This window comes from Nerophis ophidion, linkage group LG17 (genome assembly GCF_033978795.1).
Source record: "Nerophis ophidion isolate RoL-2023_Sa linkage group LG17, RoL_Noph_v1.0, whole genome shotgun sequence".
Lineage (NCBI taxonomy): Eukaryota > Metazoa > Chordata > Actinopteri > Syngnathiformes > Syngnathidae > Nerophis > Nerophis ophidion.
Window position 1 is genome coordinate 37,318,456 of NC_084627.1, and position 22,837 is coordinate 37,341,292.

A 22,837-nucleotide genomic window follows, 5' to 3' on the forward strand; every position below is an offset into this window, starting at 1 on the left:
CAATTAATAATGGAGAAGTCACAGTAGAAAGATGGAGTTGGGAAGCTTTAGCCTTTAGCCACACAAACACACGGTGATTCCCTGTTTAAAATTCACGGAGGTGAAACTTTACTATGGATCAGAGCGTGGTCAAGCGAACATGAATCACGACGGAAGGTCAACCAGCAGGTTTTGGTGAGAAAATTGTGGTAAAAAGTCGCTTCTTACCGGAGAAAAGCTGGCGTGACAGCTCCCATTAAAAACAATGTGAATTATTTGCTATCACTTTTACGATCATATTTGCACATATTGCATGTGCTGGTGTTTTTCCATTGTTGTTGTTGTTATTGTTGTATTTGCTGTTGTTGTTTTTGTCTCTCTGTCTAATCCCCCTCTTATCCCCACAATTTCTCCCTCTGTCTTCCTTTTTCTCTCTTTCTATAACCTCCTGCTCCGGCCCGGCTGCCCCAAATGATAATATGAATACATTTAATAAAGTCAAATTCAAATAAGGCAACAAGAGAAGTATCCTACACTTCTATTTTGTAAAGTAAATCTTAACAGCCGATATGGGCATCTACATCAACTATATGATTTGCCTGAGAAGCTGGACAGGACATTACATTTAAAAAAAAAACAAAAAAAAACAAAACCCAATGTGAATATGTGAGGAGCCATCAACATGTGACGTCATCGTCTGCGACTTCCGGTACAGGCAGGGCTTTTCTCTTAGCACCGAAAGTTGCGAACTTTATCGTGGATGTTCTCTACTAAATCCTTTCAGCAAAAATATGGCAATATCGCGAAATGATCAAGTATGACACATAGAATGGACCTGCTATCCCCGTTTAAATAAGAAAATCTCATTTCAGTAGGCCTTTAAATACAAGTTTACGGAATTAAGCGGTCCATCAAAGTGCCTGATTGAAAATTAAAAAAATATCATTAAAGTAAATGTAATTGATAAAATAACAATTGCGTTACGATTTGTTCTATTAATTATTTAGTTAAATCATTTACAAAAAAAAAAACATCCGGCGCGCGTTGATGACGTCCAGCACTCCCGAGCTGCCAGCAGGCGCCGGTGGTCGCGGAGATGGTCACCCTCGGGGAAAGCTGCCGTGGCGGCGGCGGCGAAGGTTCCACGCCGCCGTCATGGTGGCGGTTCTCGGTGTTACTACTTTGTGTGTCCTCGCTGCCGGTGGTCGGGGCGCTGGTGGAAGGTTTGTACTGCGGCACGGAGGTCTGCTATGATGTACTCGGGGTCACACGCGAGGCCTCCAAGGCGGAGATAGCCCGGGCGTACCGGCAGCTGGCCCGCCGGTACCACCCGGACAGGCTGAGGCCTGGACACCCGGGCTTGGAGGGAGAGACTCGGGATTCCGCCAATGAGAAGTTCCTCCTCGTTGCAACAGCATATGAGACGTTAAAGGTCGGTTTAAGACATTCCTGTGTCGGTATTTATCACATTGAAGTACATTTTACTTTACTTCCTGCCACGTCTGTCCCGGACATACGTGTTATTTGCATATTAGCGTCATGGCGTGGTTTGTTTGTTTTGGACGTGCCTTAAAGTTTAGTTTAGGAACATAACGTAATTATGAAAAGCACAATTCAACATGTCTGGTAGGAAGTAGGCAGAAGCATTTTGTGAAATCATATTTCCTTCTAATGTGATGAGGTGGCGACTTGTCCAGGGTGTACCCCCGCCTTCCGCCTGAATGCAGCCGAGCTAGGCTTCAGCGACCCCCGTAACCTCAAAAGGGACAAGCGGTAGAAAATGGATGGATGGATATTCCTTCTACAAAACCCCAAATTAGTTAAAAGCCTACTGAAGTGAGATTTTCTTATTTAAACGGGGATAGCGCAGGGATAGCGGGGGACGGCGTGGCGCAGTGGGAGAGTGGCCGGGCGCAACCCGAGGGTCTCTGGTTCAAATCCCACCTAATACCAACCTCGTCACGTCCGTTGTGTCCTGAGCAAGACACTTCACCCTTGCTCCTGATGGGTGCTGGTTGGCGCCTTGCATGGCAGCTCCCTCCATCAGTGTGTGAATGTGTGTGTGAATGGGTAAATGTGGAAGTAGTGTCAAAGCGCTTTGAGTACCTTGAAGGTAGAAAAGCGCTATACAAGTACAACCCATTTATCATTTATAGCAGGTCCATTCTATGTGTCATACTTGATTATTTTGCGATATTGCCATATTTTTGCTGAAATTATTTAGTAGAGAACATCGACGATACAGTTCGCAACTTTTGGTCGCTAATAAAAAAGCTTTGCCTTTACCGGAAGTAGCAGACGATGTACGCGTGACGTCACGGGTTGTAGAGCTCCTCACATCCTCACATTGTTTACAATAATGGCCACCAGCAGCGAGAGCGATTCGGACCGAGAAAGCAACAATTTCCCCATTAATTTGAGCGAGGATGAAAGATTTGTGGATGAGGATAGTGAGAGTGAAGGACTAGAAAAAAAAAAAGGCAAGGGCAGTGAGAGCGATTCAGATGTTATTAGACACATTTACTAGGATAATTCTGGAAAATCCCTTATCTGCTTATTGTATTAGTAGTGTTTTAGTGAGATTATATGGTACCTGAAAGTCGGAGGGGTGTGGCCACGGGTGTGGTGACCGCCAGTGTCCCCGGTGGGAGGAGGTAATAGTCCACAGCTGCAAGAGGACGCAAGCTCCGCTCATAACTACGGTAAGAGCCGACTTATTACCACAATTGTCTGACCGAAACCTGCCGGTTGACATGTGATCGGGAACCATGTTCGCTTGTTCCATAGTAAAGCTTCACCTTCGGGAATTTCATACAAAGAAACACCGGCTGTGTTTGTGTGGCTAAAGGCAGCTGCAATACACCGCTTTACACCTCCATCTTTCTACTTTGACTTCTCCATTATTAATTGAACAAATTGCAAAAGATTCAGCAACACAGATGTCCAGAATACTGTGTTATTATGCGATTAAAGCAGACTACTTTTGGCTGGGAACGGGTTTGAAAAAAATGTCCGCTACAACCGGTGACGTCAAAGGCACGCGTCATCATACGTGTCATCATACCGCGACGTTTTCAACAGGATACTTCGCGGGAAATTTTAAATTGCAATTTAGTAAACTAAACCGGCCGTATTGGCATGTGTTGCAATGTTAATATTTCATCATTGATATATAAACTATCAGACTGCGTGGTCAGTAGTAGTGGGTTTCAGTAGGCCTTTAAAGTTCAGTTTAGGAACATAACGTGGTTATAAAAAGCACAATTCAACATGTCTGATTGGAAATAGGCAGAAGCATTTTGTGAAATCATATTCCTTCTATTGTGATGAGGTGGCGACTTGTCCAGGGTGTACCCCCGCCTTCCGCCCGAATGCAGCTGAGATAGGCTTCAGCGACCCCCGTAACCCCAAAAGGGATAAGCGGTAGAAAATGGATGGGTGGATATTCCTTCTACAAAACCCCAAATTAGTTAAGTTGGCACGTTGTGTAATACCAATGATTTGTAAATCCTTTTCAATTTATATTCAATTGAATAGACTGCAAAGACAACATATTTAATGTTCGAACTTAGAAACTTTATTTATTTTTTTTTTTACAAATAATCATTAACTTAGAATTTACGTTGCAAACAAGTTTTTACCACTGTGTTACATGGCCTTTCCTTTTAACAGAGGCAGGCCAGTCTAGTACCCGCACTCTTTTACTATGAAGCCACGATGTTGTAACACATGGGTTGGCATTATCTTTTTTTTTTTTTTACCATTGTGTTAGATGCATTTTCCTTTTAACAACACTCTGTAATCAATTGGGAACTGAGGAGACCAACTTTGGAAGCTTTTCGGGTGGAATTCTTTCCCGTTCTTGCTTGATGTACACCTGGGGTCACCAACGTGGTGCCTCCCTGGTATGTTAATGTAACATATTATGGTAAGAGTCATTCAAATAACTATAAAATATAGAACAGGGGTCACCAACGCTGTGCCCGCGGGCACCAGGTAGCCCGTAAGGACCAGATGAGTAGCCCGCTAACCTGTTCTAAAAATAGCTCAAATAGCAGCACTTACCAGTGAGCTGCCTCTATTTTTTTAAATTGTATTTATTTACTAGCAAGCTGGTCTCGCTTTGCTCGACATTTTTAATTCTAAGAGAGACAAAAGTCAAATGGAATTTGAAAATCCAAGAAAATATTTTAAAGACTTGGTCTTCACTTGTTTAAATAAATTAGTTTATTTTTTGTACTTTGCTTCTTATAACTTTTAAAAAGACAATTTTAGAGAAAAAATACAACCTTAAAAATTATTTTAGGATTTTATACACATATACCTTTTTACCTTTTAAATTCCTTCCTCTTCTTTCCTGACAATTTTCATCAATGTTCAAGTAATTTCTCTTTCTCTATTGTAAAGAATAATAAATACATTTTAATTTGATTCTTCATTTTAGCTTCTGTTTTTTCGCCGAATAATATTTGTGAAATATTTCTTCAAACTTATTATGATTAAAATTCCCAAAAATTATTCTGGCAAATCTAGAAAATATTTAGAATGAAATTTAAATCCTATTTCAAAGTCTTTTGAATTTATTTAAAAAAATGTTGTTCTGGTAAATCTAGAAGAAATAATGATTCGTCTTTGATAGATATATAGCTTGGTGCAATTTGTTATGTATTCTAACAAAATGCAGATTGAATTTTAACCTATTTAAAACATGTCATCGAAATTCAAAAATTATTCTTAATCAGGAAAAATTACTAATGATGTTCCATAAATTATCTTTTAAATTTTTTCCAAAAGATTCAATTTAGCTAGTTTTTCTCTTCTTTTTTTTTGGTTGAATTTTGAAATTTAAAGAGTCGAAATTGAAGATAAACTATGTTTCAAAATTTAATTTTCATTTTGTTATTGTTTTCTCCTCTTTTAAACTGTTCAATTAAGTCTTTTTTTCGTCATTTATTCTCTACAAAAAAACCTTCCGTAAAAGGAAATAAAATGTACGACGGAATGACAGACAGAAATACCCACTTTTTTATATATATATAGATTTATTTATTAAAGGTAAATTGAGAAAATTGGCTATTTCTGGCAATTTTTTTAAGTGTATATCATACTGGTAGCCCTTCGCATTAATCAGTACCCAAGAAGTTGCTCTTTGTTTCAAAAAGGTTGGTGCCCCCTGATGTACCAGCTTAAGTCGTTCAACAGTCCGGGGTCTCCGTTGTCGTATTTTAGTCTTCATATTGCGCCACACATTTTCAATGTTAGAGAGGTCAAGAATACAGGCAGGCCAGTCTGGTACACGCACTATTTTACTATGAAGCCAGGCTGTTGTAACACATTGCTTGGCATTGTCTTGCTGAAATAAGCAGGGGCGTCCATGATAACGTTGCTTGGATGGCAGCATAAGTTGCTCCAAAACCTGTATGTACCTTTCAGCATTAATGCATACTTGCCAACCCTCCCAATTTTCCCGGGAGAGTCACAAATTTCAGTCCCCCTGCCGAAAATCTCCCGGGGCAACCATTCTCCCGAATTTCTCCCGATTTCCACCCAAACAACAATATTGGGGGCGTGCCTTAGAGGCACTGCCTTTAGCTTCCTCTATGAACTGTCGTCACATCCGGTTTTCCTCAATACAAACAGCGTGACCAGCCCATTCACATTACATATGCGGCTTTAACACACACATAATCAAATGCAAGGCATACTTGGTCAACAGACATACAGGTCACACTGAGGGTGGGCGTATAAACAACTTTAACACTGTTACAAGTATGCGCCACACTGTGAACCCACACCAAAACAAGAATGACAAACACGTTTCGGGAGAACATCTGCACCGTAACACAACATAAACACATCAGAACAAATACCCAGAACCCCTTACAGCACCAACTCTTCTGGGACACTACAATACACACCCACCGCTACCACCAACCCCATCTCCCGAATTTGGAGGTTTCAAGGTTAGCAAGTATGCATCAATGGTGCCTTCACAGATGAGTAAGGTACCCATGCCTTGGGCACTAAAACACCCCCATACGATCACAGATGCTGGCTTTTGAACTTTGCGCCTTTAACAATCCGGATGGTTCTTTTCCTCTTTGTACCGGAGCAAAAACTATTTGAAATGTGGACTCGTCAGACCACAAAACACTTTTCCACTTTGCATCAGTCCATCTTAGATGAGTTCGGGCCCAGCGAAGCCGGCAGCGTTTCTGGGTGTTGTTGATAAATAGCTTTCACTTTACATAGTAGAGTTTTAACTTGCACTTACGGATATAGCAACAAACTGTAATTACTAACAGTGGTTTTCTGAAGTGTTACTGAGCCCATGTGAGGATATCCTTTACACACTGATGTCGCTTTTTGATGCAGTACTTAATGAGGGATCCAAGGTCACGGGCGTTCAATGTTACATATGCAGGGATTTCTCCCGAATTTCTGAAACTTTTGATGATATCTCCGACTTTTAAGATGGTGAAATCCCTAAATTCTTTGCAATAGCTTGTTTCTCTACATAGTCGTTTTCTTAGAAGCAGGAGCGCTGTCAGGAAATGTAGGTCCAATGAAAAAATTAAAGAACCCAGATATTTATTCAGAACGTTTTTAAAATTCAAAGTAAATAACAAAGCAAAATGAATAAGATGTACATAGAAAAGTATTGCTTTTTTTTTTTTTTTTTACTCAACAGTAAGAACCCGAACAGTTCAAGTGGTAGAAAATGGATAGATGGAAGGGACAAGCGGTAGAAAATGAATGAATGGATAGGAGAAATAGAAAAATATAATTTCAATTAGAAAGCTATAGAATAATACAGTCAACTATTTTACAGTGTTTGTGCAGGAAAACAAGACCCCAAATAAACAAATTGCCCTGGCAGGATAGTGAATATTTTAAAAAAATGTAATTATATCAATTTGCAAATTATGATCTCTATCCTTCCGTGTTTACGTTTTGTAAATGACGTCACTAAAATACACAAAAAACAACCTAGTGTGCTTATTGGAAAACACTTAGATGTTAACTGATATGATTTGATGTTTTTTTTGTTGTTGCTGATAGCAGACCAATATCTGATGTCAATATCGGATCGGGACACATTTGATTTTTTATTTTGGTGAGATGACAACACTTTCTGTTTGCAGAGCTAATAATGTTGTCTGGCCGTACAGGACGAGGACACCCGGAGAGACTACGACTACATGCTGGACCACCCTGAGGAGTACTATCAGCACTACTACGCCTACTACCGCCGACAGCTCACCCCCAAAGTTGATGTCAGAATTGTCATCCTGGTCACCATCTGTGCCATTTCTATATTTCAGGTAAGACTGCAAGGTAGACATTTTGACAAAGTGTATTTGAAGTAGGGCTGGGCGATATATTGATACCGTATTTCCTTGAATTGCCGCCAGGCATATAGTATGCGCCTGTCTTGAATTACTGCCGGGTCTAACTCGCTTCGCAAAATAATTAGCGCATGCTTAGTATTACCGCCTGGTCAAACTCGTGACGTCACGAGTGACACTTCCCCTGTCATCATTTTCAAAATGGAGGAGGCTGATTTCAATACCGGTAATTTGAAATCCCATGAAGGGAAGAAGATTAAGAGCTATTCAGTAGGATTTAAGGTCCAAGCTATTGAATATGCTAAAAAGAACAGTAAGCAGCTATGTTTTATTAATATACCGTAGCTGCGTGTGTCAAATATAAGTCATTAAATGACTCCCTCCTCCTGGTGGTAGAGGGCGCTAGTGATCCTTCTTGCGACCACTCGGCTGCAGAAGAAGTGACAACGAGTGACGTGATATGTGCTGGGACGGCTATGACGCGGGGGGGGTTTACGGCGGACCTTTTAGGATGTAACATCACTCTTCTGGCTATGTAAACAACCGAGCTGAAATAAAGCATTTTCCAGTCCTAAATACCCAGTGTATTATTTATAACACTTCATGGTGGCAGCGGTGGGATAAAGAGATCACCCACGGAGCAACGAGAATAATTCTGTCGTCGCCCGCACGTGAGGAGCCAAACTAACTGATAGCAGCGGTCTGATAGCAGTTTTCTAATTTGGACTTTCAATCGAAGCAGGAGGTAATAAAGGAAGATCTCCATCGAGACAGAAAGACTTTTAAAACTGAAAAAAGATAGGGAAGACTATTATAAACAAGTTATCGATGCTTTTGATCAGAAGGAGCTGGCATAGACCTCATTTATAAGTAAAGGTACGACGATAATAACGTTTTTTTTATTAAATGTGCTTTTCATGATGATATCCTTACATCACACTCAAATTTTTACTGCATGCCTTTGGTTGGTGCCGGAGTGAGAAGAGGTTTTAAAATAATTAACGCATGCTTACCTTTACCGCATGCCTTTAGTCAGTGCCGGAGTGAGAAGAGGTTTTAAATTAATTAGCGCCCCGGCGGCAATTCAAGGAAATACGCTATACTCGATATACATCGCGGGTGTGTCTCTGTGTGATATGGAAAATGACTATATCCTGATATTAGAGTATAAGTTCTCACGCAGTTGCTTTTAGCTGCGGGCATTACACTGAAGCATGTCCCACTCTTTGTCGTCTCTTCTTCTCACAGAGACATAAACAAGCGCACCTTCTTACATACGTCACGTGTGCAACGTCACACGCTCCCGCGGAGCAGACAGGTACCGACAGGGTAACGTTAGCTGTTGTGCTAACGGTGCGGTGCGGATGGTAATACAAGAGAGAGAGTGCAAAACTGGTACCAAATGGAGGAATAATTAATTCACAAAGAAAAAACGCACAGGGTCCATCATCTTGTGGTTGTTTGGCTTAAAGCGGGAAGATGATGAACAATTATGCGGCAAAAGCGTTGCTACAAAAAATAGCACCACTGCTAAATGTAGCATCATTTGAAAAGTCACCCACTAGAGAATGAAGAGTGCTTGAAAGTCTGCATGTCAACATCTCCGTTCGGTGCCACACAAACAAAATGCCGAAACAACTATTTCCAGATCAACACTGTATGAAAAAAATAGTCAACAACAGAAGGAGATAACGATCCACAGGAACCTACCACATAGTCAAGGACATACACTATTTGATTTCCTATAATGCATTTCTTTTTTATATGACAGTTGTTTAAATATCTTGTGTGACATCATGCACAAAAGTGCACTTTAATTTAGTGTTGTTTTGATATGTCATCTTAGTGACATCATGCAAAAAAGTGCACTCGTAGCTTGTTTTAAAATGTCTCTGACAATCTTGCACTTTCTGTTTTGGAAATGACATGAATGTTTGGGCCATTGCTTAACTGTTTAATAAATACAGTTTTGCTGAATTGACTTAGTTGTCATTTCCCTCTCTGCATTAAAGTTTAAAATTAGCATTTTTTTAATGCAGTATGAAGAAGAATGTTTTAATGTAGACACATAGAATCATCATACTGCTGTGTTTATATGCATCAAGTGTTCATTCAAGGCTAAGGCAAAATATCGAGAAATATATTGTGTTTAGCGAGATGGCCTAAAAATATTGACATATTAATAAAAGGCCATATCACCCAGCCCTAATTTGAAGTAATTTGGGATAGCAGGGGGTGTATATTGTAGCGTCCCGGAAGAGTCAGTGCTGCAAGGGGTGCTGGGTATTTGTTCTGTTGTGTTTATGTTGTGTTACGGTGCGGATGTTCTTCCAAAAGGTGTTTGTTTTTCTTGTTTGGTGTGGGTTCACAGTGTGGCGCATATTTTTAACAGTGTTAAAGTTGTTTATACGGCCACTCTGTGTGACCCGTATGGCTGTTGACCAAGTATGCGTTTCATTCACTTGTGAGTGTGATAAGCCGTAGATATCATGTGACTTGGTCGGCACGCAAAGTTACTGCCTTTTAAGGTTTATTGGCGCTTTGAATTTCTCCCTATGTCCGTGTACACAGCGGCGTTTTAAAGTCATAAATTATTATTTTTGAAACAGATACCAATAATTTCCTATATTACATTTTAAAGCATTTATCGGCCGATAATATCGGCAGTCCGATATTATCTGACATCTCTACGGATATGGTCAGTAACAATGCCAAATATAGTATCAGTTTATGTTTGATACTACAGAGATTAAATCAGTATTTTTGTATTGCTCACAAATTAGAGGACTTTACGGCAAACAAAAAATAGCAGGTTTTGTTAATGTTTACTTATTTAACCCTATTGAATTTATTTTTGCTCAAAATACTATACGTAATACAAGTGTTTCTTTGATAGATATCCTGAGGGAAGAAACTACTGTTCTTATAACAAATTGTTTTGGCGTTCAGTGATTTATAAGCCGTTTGAACCGTTAGTGACCAGGTTGTGAGGGGTCTGCAGTGACGCCACCTCCCCTTTACCTGACCCGAGACCGGTATTAGTCCTGGGGGGTCGACACCAATGATCTTTTCTGCAGTTATAATTGTCCGTTACAGTCTTGTGTCTGTCCAGCTTGGTCGCAGATCCAAACCAGACAGTGATGGAGGTGCACAGAACAGACTGAATAATGGATGTTTAGAACATGATCGGCAATTCTCGAGATTGAGATTGTGCATCCCAGGAACTTGAAAGAGTCCACTGTAGACACTGTGCTGTACAGAACGATGAGGGGGGTTTTCTTTCAAAGACTACTGTCGTCTCCACAGTGTCAAGCGGGTTCAGTTACAGATAGTTCTGACGCCATCAGAGAGCCAACTGTTGGAGATGCCGTCTATAGGCAGACCTGTGCTGTCGTTTATGAGGCTGACGACAGTGGTGTTGTCTGCTAACTTCAAGAGTTTCACTGAAGGATCCACTGAAGTGCAGTCATTGATGTAGAGGTGCTGATTGTCCGGGTCCTGGATGTGAGGCTTCCCAGGCTTACCGGCTGGCTCCTGTCAGTCAGGAAGTTGGTGGAGGCTGGCACTGTGAGCTGGGTGAGTTTGCAGGATATCCGGTATGGTGGTGTTGAACGCAGAGCTGGAGTCCATGAACTGGACCTTGGCATAAGTCCCTGGGCAGTCAAGGTGAAGCAGGATGTGGTTTAGTCCCATGCATACCTGTTTGCCTGAGAGGAAAAGTGCAGGGGATGCAGCAGGGGACATGTGATGTCCCTCAAGTGGCACAGCACCAGTCTCCCAAAGGACTTCATGACCACAGACGTCATGACTACGGGTCCGTAGTGATTGAGTCCTCTGATGGCAGGTTCCTTTGGGACTGGGATGATGCCAGAGCCTTTGAAGCAAGAGAGAACTGTGTGCAGCTCCAGTGATCAGTACATACTGTATATCGAAATTAATGTTTATATGACATTGTTACTTAGCCATCCTATGTTTTTGTCGGATTATAATTGTGATAAAAAAAGATTCATTCACTGATGTGGAAAATATGAAGTATCAGTATTGGTATAACCAATACTATCATTATAAATTAGAGATGTCCGATAATTTTTGCCAATATTTCGATATTGTCCAATTCTTAATTACCGTTTTCGATATCAACCGACACCGATATATACAGTCGTGGGATTAACACATTATTATGCCTAATTTTGTTGTGATGCCCCGCCGAATGCATTAAACAATGTAACTTTATCCTGAATTGATAAACGTGGACCCCGACTTAAACAAGTTGAAAAACTTATTCGGGTGTTACCATTTAGTGGTCAATTGTACGGAATATTTACTGAATTGTGCAATCAACTAATAAAACTTTTAATTAATCAATCACAAACACGTTTTTCCAAAATAAGAGAACAACTTCAACTCCATCCATCCATCCATCCATCCATTTTCTACCGCTTATTGCCTTTTGGGGGTGCGGGAGACGCTGGCGCCTATCTCAGCTACAATCGGGCGGAAGGCGGTGTACACCCTGGACAAGTCAACTTCAACTCCAGTTATGGAAAAAAATACCAACATGACACTGCCATATTTATTATTGAAGTGACAACGTGCATTATATTTTTAACATGCCTCAAAACAGCAGCTTGGAATTTGGGACATGCTTTCCCTGAGATAATCCTGATACCCACTACAACTATGGGAAATACTATACATTGACTTTCACAAAGTGCATTATTATTATTTTTTTTAAACATGCCTCAAAACAACAGCTACAAAAACAATGAAAGCACCCAGCTTCATTCTAGAGCATGGGTGTCAAACTCTGGCCTGCGGGCCAAATTTGGCCCGCCATGTAATTTATTTTGGCCCTTGAGACAATATTAAATTAATATTTGAGCGGTGGATTCACCGCTAATTCTAATACTTGCAAACACTCACGATTTTCCCAGGAGACTCCCGAATTTCAGTGCCCCCCCCGAAAATCTACCGGGGCAACCATTCTCCCGAATTTCTCCCGATTTCCACTTGGACAACAATATCGTCGGCGTGCCTTAAAGGTACTGCTTTTAGCGTCCTCTACAACCTGGTGTCATGTCCGCTTTTCTGCCATACAATCAGCGTGCCGGCCCAGTCACGTAATATATGCAGATTCTACACACACACACAAGTGAATGCAAGGCATATTTGGTCAACAGTCATACAGGTCACACTGAGGGCGGCCTTATAAACAACTTTAACACTGTTACAGATATGCACCACACTGTGAACCCACACCAAACAAGAATGACAAACACATTTCGGGAGAACATCCGCACTGTAACACAACATCAACACAACATAACAAATACCCAGAATCCATTGCATCCCTAACTTTTCCGGGACACTACAATATACACCCCCGCTACCAACAAACCTTGATTTTGCATGTCACTATAAAGTTATATAAGCCTTGCTTGTTTATATTCAATGCAAAACTTGTTTGGGTCCCTATTAAAAGGTTAAGTTGTTCAACTTTGGCCCGCGGCTTTGTTCAGTTTAGAATTTTGGCCCACTCTATATTTGAGTTTGACACGCCTGGTCTAGAGTATACTAGAGCAGTGGTTCTCAAATGGGGGTACGTCTACCCCTGGGGGCAGTTGAAGGTATGCCAAGGGGGTATGTGAGATTTTTTTTTAAATATTCTAAAAAAAGCAACAATTCAAAAATCCTTTTTAATTTTATTGAATAATACTCCAACAAAATATGAATGTAAGTTTGTAAACTGTGAAAAGAAATGCAACAATGCAATATTCAGTGTTGACAGCTAGATTTTTTGTGGACATGTTCCATAAATATTGATGTTAAAGGTTTATTTTTTTGTGAATAAATGTTTAGATTTAAGTTAATGAATCCAGATGGATCTCTATTACAATCCCCAAAGAGGGCACTTTAAGTTGATGATTACTTCTTTGTGTAGAAATCTTTATTTATAATTGAATCACTTGTTTATTTTTCAACACGTTTTTAGTTAGTTGTAAATCTTTTTTTCCAAATAGTTCAAGAAAGACCACTACAACTGAGCAATATTTTGCACTGTTATACAATTTAATAAATCAGAAACTGATGACATAGTGCTGTATTTTACTTCTTTATCTCTTTTTTTCAACCAAAAAGGCTTTGCTCTGATTAGGGGGTACTTGAATTAAAAAAAATGTTCACAGGGGGTACATCACTGAAAAAAGGTTCCATCTATCCATCCATCCACCCACCTACCTACCTTACTATCTATCTGTCCATCCATCCATCCACCCACCTATCTCTGCAGTATATAGTGGGTTCAATATTTTAAAAATCATTATGTACCCTGCGATTCCCAGCCATGAATATGGCATTTTGACACAAAGTAAGACTGACAACCTGACACAAGTTTATATTCTCCAGTATTACAGTTGGCACACGAGCTACAACGAGGCCATCAACTACCTGGTGACGGTGCCCAAGTACCGTATCCAGGCAACCGCTATCGCCAAGGAACAGGGCCTCCTCAACCGCAGCAAGGAGAAGGGCAAGAACCGGCGCACCAAAGAGGAGATCCGGGAGCAGGAGGAGGAGGTGATCCGGGATATCATCAAAACCAAGATCGACATTAAAGGAGGCTACCAGAAGCCCAACCTGTCAGACATTTTGTTGTGTCAGATAGTTCTTTTCCCTTACTACCTGACCAACTACGTGATCTGGTATGTTTCCTGGATTTACCGCTTCAACATCTGCAGGGAGGAATACGGCGAGGAGGAGAAGCTTTACATTATTAGGTTGGTTTTTTTCATTTTTATTTTTAAGCAAGGTCATTGGATGAATTGGTCACCTTCCTTTCCTACTATGGTTGAATTGTTTTCATCTTCAGGAGTTGGATGAATATGTCTCAGTCTCAGTTTGACAGTCTGGTTGAGAGCAGCAAGCAGTCCTTCTTGGAAAAGCAGCTGTGGATCAAAGAAAACTATGAGGTTTGTGGCATGAAAGTACTTGATTTGAACTTTCTTTTTATTCATCACTTGGCATGGGTACCAGTCAGTCTTGAATCAATTTGGTACCGATTCACAGTATCTTGGGAATACTCAACAGAACCAATGTTCTGTACTTTTGTGTGTTGATAAATATTGTTTTGATAATAAAATCCAATTTTTGTATTACAACATTTAAAAATGAGGTGATTATGATGACTGCGATCCAGTTTTTTTAAATTGTTTTATTACAACATTTCTGAGCGTACTTGCCAACTTTGAGACCTCCGAATTCGGGATGTGGAGGGGCGCTGTGTTGAGGTGGGCGGGTTTGGTGGTAGCGGGGGGTGTATATTGTAGCGTCCTGGAAGAGGTAGTGCTGCAAGGGTTTCTGGGTATTTGTTCTGTTGTGTTTGTTGTGTTACGGTGCGGATGTTCTCCCGGAATGTGTTTTTGTCATTCTTGTTTGGTGGGGGTTCACAGTGTGGCGCATATTTGTAACAGTTTTAAAGTTGTTTATAAGGCCACCCTCAGTGTGACCTGTATGACTGTCGACCAAGTACGCAAATGGCAGAACAAAGGTTACTCAAATAGTGAAAGGCAAGTGTTGTTGGTTTTATTTTAGTAACCAGCAAGCACAGTACAGTTAGTAGAACAACTGTGTTTTTATTACTGTGTATTTGATAGGTGCCGTCTGAAATTCAACTATTTCTTTTATTTATACATATAATAAAATAAAAATATAGCTAGAATTCACTGAAAGGCAAGTATTTCATACTTCCATTCCTATATATATATATATATATATATATATATATATATATATATATGAAATACTCGAGTTGGTGAATTTTACTCTCCTCTTAAACACGCCCCAACCACGCCTCCGCTCCACCCCCTACCACGCTACCCCACCTCCCGAAATCGGAGGTCTCAAGGTTGGCAAGTATGGTATATTGTAGCGTCCCGGAAGAGTTAGTGCTGCAAGGGGTTCTGGGTATTTGTTCTGTTGTGTTTATGTTGTGTTACGGTGCGGATGTTCTCCCGAAATGTACTTGTCATTCTTGTTTGGTTTTGGTTCACAGTGTGGCGCATATTTGTAACAATGTTAAAGTTTATACGGCCACCCTCAGTGTGACCTGTATGGCTGTTGACCAAGTATGCGTTGCATTCACTTGTGTGTGTGTGTGTGTGTGTAATAAATCCGTAGATATTATGTGGCTGGGCCAGCACGCTGTTTGTATATAAGGAAAGTGGACGTGACGACAGGTTTTAGAGGACGCTAAAGGCAGTGCCTTTAAGGCAATATTGTTGTCTGGCTGGAAATCGGGAGAAATTTGGGAGAATGGTTGCCCCGGGAGATTTTCGCAAGGGGCACTGAAATTTCGGGAGTCTCCCGGTAAAATTAGGAGAGTTGGCAAGTATGTTTCTGAGTCTCATTTGCAAGTATGACCATAAGTTGCAAGTACAGTTGCAAGTCCTAGACGTTAGATAGCAGTGGTGTATACCGTATTCTCCAGACCATAGGGCGCACCGGATTATAAGGCGCACCGCCAATGAGGAGGTCTCCCGTCCAAAGGCAAAACCCAGTAACTCAATTTTGGTCAAAACTGAGCTGATAATAATTTTGGAGTTCCTAGGTGATATGCTTTACATTAGTGTATGCGATATTGTAATTTGTTCCGTAAGTAAGCTGTTACGTGCATGGCAGGACCTAGCAACTACCACATAACCGCGTAGATACAACAGAAAAACCTAGTATCTCAAGGGACCAATCGGAGCCTCTTTGTCAGTCGCCTTATTGTCTTTAATGAGACATTTGCACGAATGGGGGCCGACGGTCAACCTGATTATGTGATATTATGGCACGAGGGGATATTTGGAAGATTGGCCCAGGACGTTGCAAGCACCTTCATTAAATGTATTGTTCTTGATTCTTCCCCTTGCATACTCTTTTGGGCAGATAACTGTGGAGGTCAAAATAAAAACTGGACGCTGTACACGGCTCTTGCCCAAAAAGTAAACGCTGAATGGGGCCCACCCGGGATTGTGATAAAATATCTGGAGAAAGGGCACACGTTCATGAGAGCAGATTCAATCCATGGCTCAATCGGCAAGAAAATGAAAGCTCAAGAAAACATCTATACATTTGATGACTTTGTAGATCTTTGTAAGACAGCATCAAGATAGATTGATTTTCCTTTGTTTTCTCAAAATCGGCTATAAGTGAGTTACTAGGTTTTGCCTTTGGACGGGAGAGGTCTAGTCAGGTTTATTTTCATATGTTGGCCGCACCTGATTGTAGGGCGCATTAAAAGAGTCATATTATTATAATTTTTTTCTAAATGGAAAACAGTTCCTTGTGGTCTACATAAGATGTAATGGTGGTTCCTTGGTCAAAATGTTGCATAGAAGGTGCTTTCTAACAGTCGCTTCAGGATGCGCCGTTTTGTGGGCGGTCTTATTTACGTGGCTCACCTTCGGCACCGTCATCTTTGTTGTGGCGGTGTAGCGTGCAAGGACGAGAGTGGAAGAAGTGTCAAAAGAACTTTGAACTTCGGCTTTAACAAGAAAGGCGAAATAACTGAAATCATGTTTTGTATTCTAGTTTCTTCAAAATAGCCACCCTTTGCTCTGATTACTGCTTTGCACACTCTTGGCATTCTCTCAATGAGCTTTAAGCACACCTGTTAAGTGAAAACCATTTCAGGTGACTACATCTTACGTGTTAAACTCCTGTTTTTATTTTTATTGCATTATTTTCCATCTTATTTATTACTACTATTAATCTCTGTGTTATGTGTATATGCACTTAGTGTTTTTATAATTAGTGAAAAGGACAAAAAGTTGAATAATCCCTCATGTGCTGGTCTGGCAGCTGCACAAAGCAAAGCAGGAGGAGCAGATGAAGGTGAAGATGGCCACCGACCCGAGGATGAAGAGGTACAGACGCTGGATGAAGAACGAAGGACCGGGTCGGCTCACCTTCGTCGACGACTGACACAAATTTATATTCCAAGAGATATTTTCATAACGACAATTCTTCATACAAGACATGTGGAATCAAATGTTTACAATGCAGTGACATGTATTTACTGCTCTTTAATTCTTATCTGCTCCACAATTGTTTTTTTTTGCATTCAGTGTAAAGAACGAGGTGAAAATTCTCACAAGTGCCCTCAAAAATGTTCAACTCATTTAAAGGGCGATTATGTGGCAATCATCGCATTTTTATTAAGTGAGTAAAAATTATTAAAGGGGAATTTCACTTTTTGGGAAATTTTACCTATTGTTCACAATCATTATGATGACGGGTGTATTTTTTTTTTGTGCTTTCTAAATATTAAATAAATGCATTTAAAAGTTTGCTTACAATGGAGCCGCTCTATTCTGCCCTTAAAAACTTCCAAACGCCTCCATTAGGTTTTAATATACATGTTAGTATATTCAGTCGTGCTCATAACCCTGAGAGAATTCAGGATTTCTTGGCCATTCTTCAGAGAATATGAATAACACAAAAACCTTTCTTCCACTCATGCTTAATGGTTGTGTGAAGCTATTGGCAAACAACTGTGTTTACCCTTTTTAAATCAAAATGATAAAAGAAAGTACCCAAATGACCCTAATCAAAAGTTTACATACCCCAGTGACTTTGATCTGATAACATCCTCAAAAGTGGACACAAACAAGTTTGAATGGCTAATCAAGGTTCTAATCCTCACCTGTGACCGGTTTGTTTGTAATTAGTGTGTGTGTATAAAAGTCAGTGAGTTTCTGGGCTTCTGACAGACCATTGCATCTTTCATCCCAGTGCTGCACGGATGTTTCTGGATTCTGAGTCATGGGGAAGGCAAAATAATTTAAGGATCTGCGAGAAAAGGTAAATGAACTGCATGAAACAGGAAAGAGGTACAAAAAGATAAGTGAACTGCATAACACAGGAAAGGGGCATTCCAAGGAATTGAGAATGCCAATCAGCAGTCTTCAAACGCAGATTAAGAAGTGGAAAATGAGGGATTCAGGTAGACCGGCAAAGATTTCAGCCGCAACTGCCAGGAAAATTGTTGGGGATGCAAAGAAAAATCCACAAATAACTTCAGCTGAAATACTGGACTCGCTGAAAAATTGTGTTGTGGCTGTTTCAAGATGCACAAAAAGGAGGCACTTGGAAGAAAAATGGGCTGCATGGTCGAGTGGCCAAAAAGTTCAATTTTGGTCTCATCACTCCAAATGACTTTGTTCCAGAAGTTTTGAAGATTGTCTCTGTGCTGTCCGGCGTAAGCAGGATACTTTGTGACATTTACGCAGAAATGGCTTTCTTCTGGCGACCCGACCATGCAGCCGATGATTTGATAACTCAACATTTTGTGTTATCGTTCATATTCTGTGAAGAATGGCCAAGAAATCATAAATTCTCCCAGGGTATGTAAACTTATGAGCACGACTTTATGTTATGTAGTAGCAGGCACATTTATAATAACATGTAATATTTACCTATTTTTAATACGTGGCGCATTAATTAAAAAATGCATCACAACGTTGGCTTTTTTCCCCCTTTTTTGTCACCGATTATTACTCACTGCATATTTTATGAGAGGCAACAAGCATAATTAAACATCACTTACTGCGCAAGGTCTGCTGTCATTAGGATGCCGACTGCTAAGATGCTCATATATTCCTATTTAGGTGAAGAATGACTCATTATCCTTGTGAAGACACGACGGGTGGAACCAAGCGTCTTTTCGTGTTGTGGGTCTAAATTGGCTGTCAAAGTGTACAAACCTTTCGGAATATGTCCTCGTCCTTCTCTATCCGGGTGAGATGCCTGATTTGTGGTCTAGAATGGACTTCCAGGGAGCAAGGACAGAACTGGATGACACAGTTGGGACCTCTGCGCCGCTTTAAATAGTTGGTCTGGGTTAGCGCTTTTAATAACAATATTACTAATACTTGGTTAATATTCAAGTCCCAAAATGTAAGTGGCGCTTTTTGAACGGGTATTTATTGGGGTTTAGGGCGGACTAGAGGACCTCTCATTGGCTCTGCTGTCAGCGGATGTTTATTTCTGTTTATTTACAAGTTAGAATGTGTAAAAAAGAAATATGACTAACTAATAGGCAACGTTGTTAAAAAGTGTAATTTCCCTTTAAAAGCAAAATGTGTATGTTAACTTTTTTCTGCCACGTCAATCTCTTTACGTCACAAAGACGGAGCCGCCTGGAAGAGCTTTTAGTCGGAGGCGGGGCCTAACATGATCCTTCCTATTTTGTCTTTTTATTCTCTGGCAGACCGATTAATGTTTATCAGTGATGGCCAATGTGAGCAGGGTTGAACTATTTGTATTTTAGCTACTGTAAAACATGGTTGTCCAAAATCCGCCAACGGGACTATTACATATATATATATTTTTTTTAATCTGGCCCCAAAGATAAAATGATTAAACATGGCCTGCATCAGAGTACAAAGCTAAAATCAGCTTTTTTTGTTTTTTTACTCTTTAGCTTGTCTTGAACTACTTTGGATTGAATTAAGTATCAACAAACTTCTATCTTTCCCTTCAATCACAAACTTTGGACATCCCCGATCCTGGAAGTTGCTAGTGTGACTCCTGGATTAAAGTGTATCATTTTTGTCTACTTGCCAAGTATTCATTTTTCAATGCCAATTCATTGGAATTGTTGATTTGCTTTTGAATAAATGAATGTACCCAATTTTAAAACCAACAACGAAGAGTGCATCAGTCTGGATTCCTCTCTGGCCAGTGTGCAGCTTCACTGTATTGCCTTTTTTTTTTTTTGCAATCAAAGTTTATTCACATAGCCCTTAATCAAGTGTCTCAAAGGGCTGCACAAGCCACAACAACACTTTTTAAAGTCTAAATCTATTTTAAGTTTAAATAAAGCATTTCAAGCATTAACATGGCTGGATTAACTAAAAATGTCAATACTTAAGTAGTATTGCCCGCTTGTTAAAACTAATGCACGCTTTTTATTATCTATATACATACATAGCTCGGTTGGTAGAGTGGCCGTGCCAGCAACTTGAGGGTTGCAGGTTCGATTCCATGCCATTCTAGTTATTGCCATTGTGTCCTTGGGCAAGACACTTTACCCACCTGCTCCCAGTGCCACCCACACTGGTTTAAATGTAACTTAGATATTGGGTTTCACTATGTAAAGTGCTTTGAGTCACTTGAGAAAAAGCGCTATATAAATATAATTCACTTCACTTCACATAAATATACATATATACATACATACATACACATATATATATACATACATACATACACATATATATATATACATACATACATACACATATATATATATACATACATATATATACACATACATATATATACATACATATACATATAAATATACATACATATATACACACATACATATATATATATATACGCACACATATATGTCCACATATATATATATACATACATACACACACACACTTATATATACATACAGTATATATATATATATATATATACATACACACACATATATATATACACACATATATACATATACACATATATTTATATAGATATATACATATATATTTACATACATATATATATATACACACACACACACATATATATATTTACATTCATATGTATATACATACATATATACACACACATGTATACACATTTACATACAGTATATATATGTATACACATATATGTACACACATATATATATATACACACACACACATTTAAATATACACACAAAAATATATATATACACATATGTATATATACACATACATACATATATATATATATATATATATAAATGATAAATAAATAAATGGGTTGTACTTGTATAGCGCTTTTCTACCTTCAAGGTACTCAAAGCGCTTTGACACTACTTCCACGTTTACCCATTCACACACACATTCACACACTGATGGAGGGAGCTGCCATGCAAGGCGCCAACCAGCACCCATCAGGAGCAAGGGTGAAGTGTCTTGCTCAGGACCCAACGGACGTGACGAGGTTGGTACTAGGTGGGATTTGAACCAGGGACCCTCGGGTTGCGCATGGCCACTCTCCCACTGCGCCACGCCGTCCCCAAATATATATATATAAAGGGTTGTGCCTATACCAATAATTTAGTACCAGTACCAAAATGTATATCGACCCTTTTCGAAATACAGGGAACTACGGAAAATGACAATATTGGCTTAAATTTAACAGAAAATCTTACACTACATTAAACACTCGCAGTCAAAGAACAATTTTACAAGGTTAAAATATAAATTAAAAAGGCATTGAAATGGCATGGACCCTGGAGGGAACGTCTTCCCTGTGCTCCTCTACTATAGTCTGCACCGGACCGAACAGCAGGACAGGTGTAACAACTACATTACTACCTGTCACTCTTCATAACGATTGGGCAGATCTGAATGCTTATTATTTAAATGTTTACTTAAGTTGGAAGAAAAGGTGCTTACACTAATCGACACACTCGGCCAGGCGTGTTTTAAAGCAAGATGTTATTACTTGTATGCACTTAGGCTCTGTATTCACCGCCGCAAAGCGGCACTCAGATGAAAGTACCGGTACTTTTAAATGGTGGTATGGTACCAATTTCAATTGATTAGTACCGCCATACTTTATACCGTACAACTCTAATATATATATACTCGCAGTTAGTGTCAGCCTCTCCTATGAGCACATAAAAAGTGGGCTCCAATGTAGATGCACTGCAGGACTGCCTCTAAAATGCTCATAAAAAGTGGTAAAGCGTACGGCTGCTGCTCGTTTGAAAACCTAGCAAAACACCACAGATTGAGCATGATAACATGACTATGCAGTAAATGAGTGTCTCCATGGTGAACGCTGCATAATATATGTAAACACCTCCTGTGACGCTGCACCCACTGTGTGTACACCGCTGTGATAACTCCCGAAGGCGCTGAAAAGGCTGTAACGATACAGAAAGGATTTCAACGTGCTTAGTGCAAAAACCGAGCTGCAGTTGCAGTATGGTTTGTTAACGTAAAGTCATACACCACCCCAAAACTCCTCGCCACCTCAGCTAGTCTGATGGCGCTCCTAAGCCTCGTCCAGGGCCAGGTGGGTATCCCAAACGCTCTTTGTAACCCACGATTCGGTAAAATCCAGGACCTCCGCAGCCTTTAAAATCTTTCTGATATCGTACCTTTCCTTGGAGTTCCATGGAGGGCAGGGGAACCCGGTCGAGTCGTTGTTTCTTCAACCGCAACCTGACACCCGCCCATTCGCTCCGCTTCCTCGGGCAGGGTCGGGATAAAGTAGCTGTGGAGAGGAAAGTCTTGGCCTCTCTGCTTAGGCTGCTGCCCCCGTGACCCTACCTCAGATAAGCGGAAGATGATGAATGCATGGATGAATATTATTACATTACTCATTAAAACTGCTGTACTTTTTCACCATATTATATTGTTATCTAATCACCTGTCGCTCTGTATAAGAAGCAAACCGGGAGGAGAGAAGTTGTTGGAGTTGGAGCCAGAGAAAGACACACGTACAGA

At 40.1% G+C, this 22,837-nt stretch overlaps 1 protein-coding gene across 1 annotated transcript; it reads left to right on the forward strand.

Moving 5' to 3' along the window:
• The first annotated feature begins 1,028 nt into the window (after window positions 1–1,028).
• Window positions 1,029–20,019, forward strand: dnajc25 (DnaJ (Hsp40) homolog, subfamily C, member 25). The gene is made up of 5 exons (XM_061876886.1): window positions 1,029–1,411; window positions 7,152–7,304; window positions 13,734–14,104; window positions 14,197–14,296; window positions 17,172–20,019. The coding sequence occupies exons 1-5, from the start codon at window positions 1,076–1,078 to the stop codon at window positions 17,292–17,294; spliced, it is 1,083 nt and encodes a 360-aa protein (XP_061732870.1). The 5' UTR covers window positions 1,029–1,075; the 3' UTR covers window positions 17,295–20,019.
• The last annotated feature ends 2,818 nt before the right edge of the window (window positions 20,020–22,837 follow it).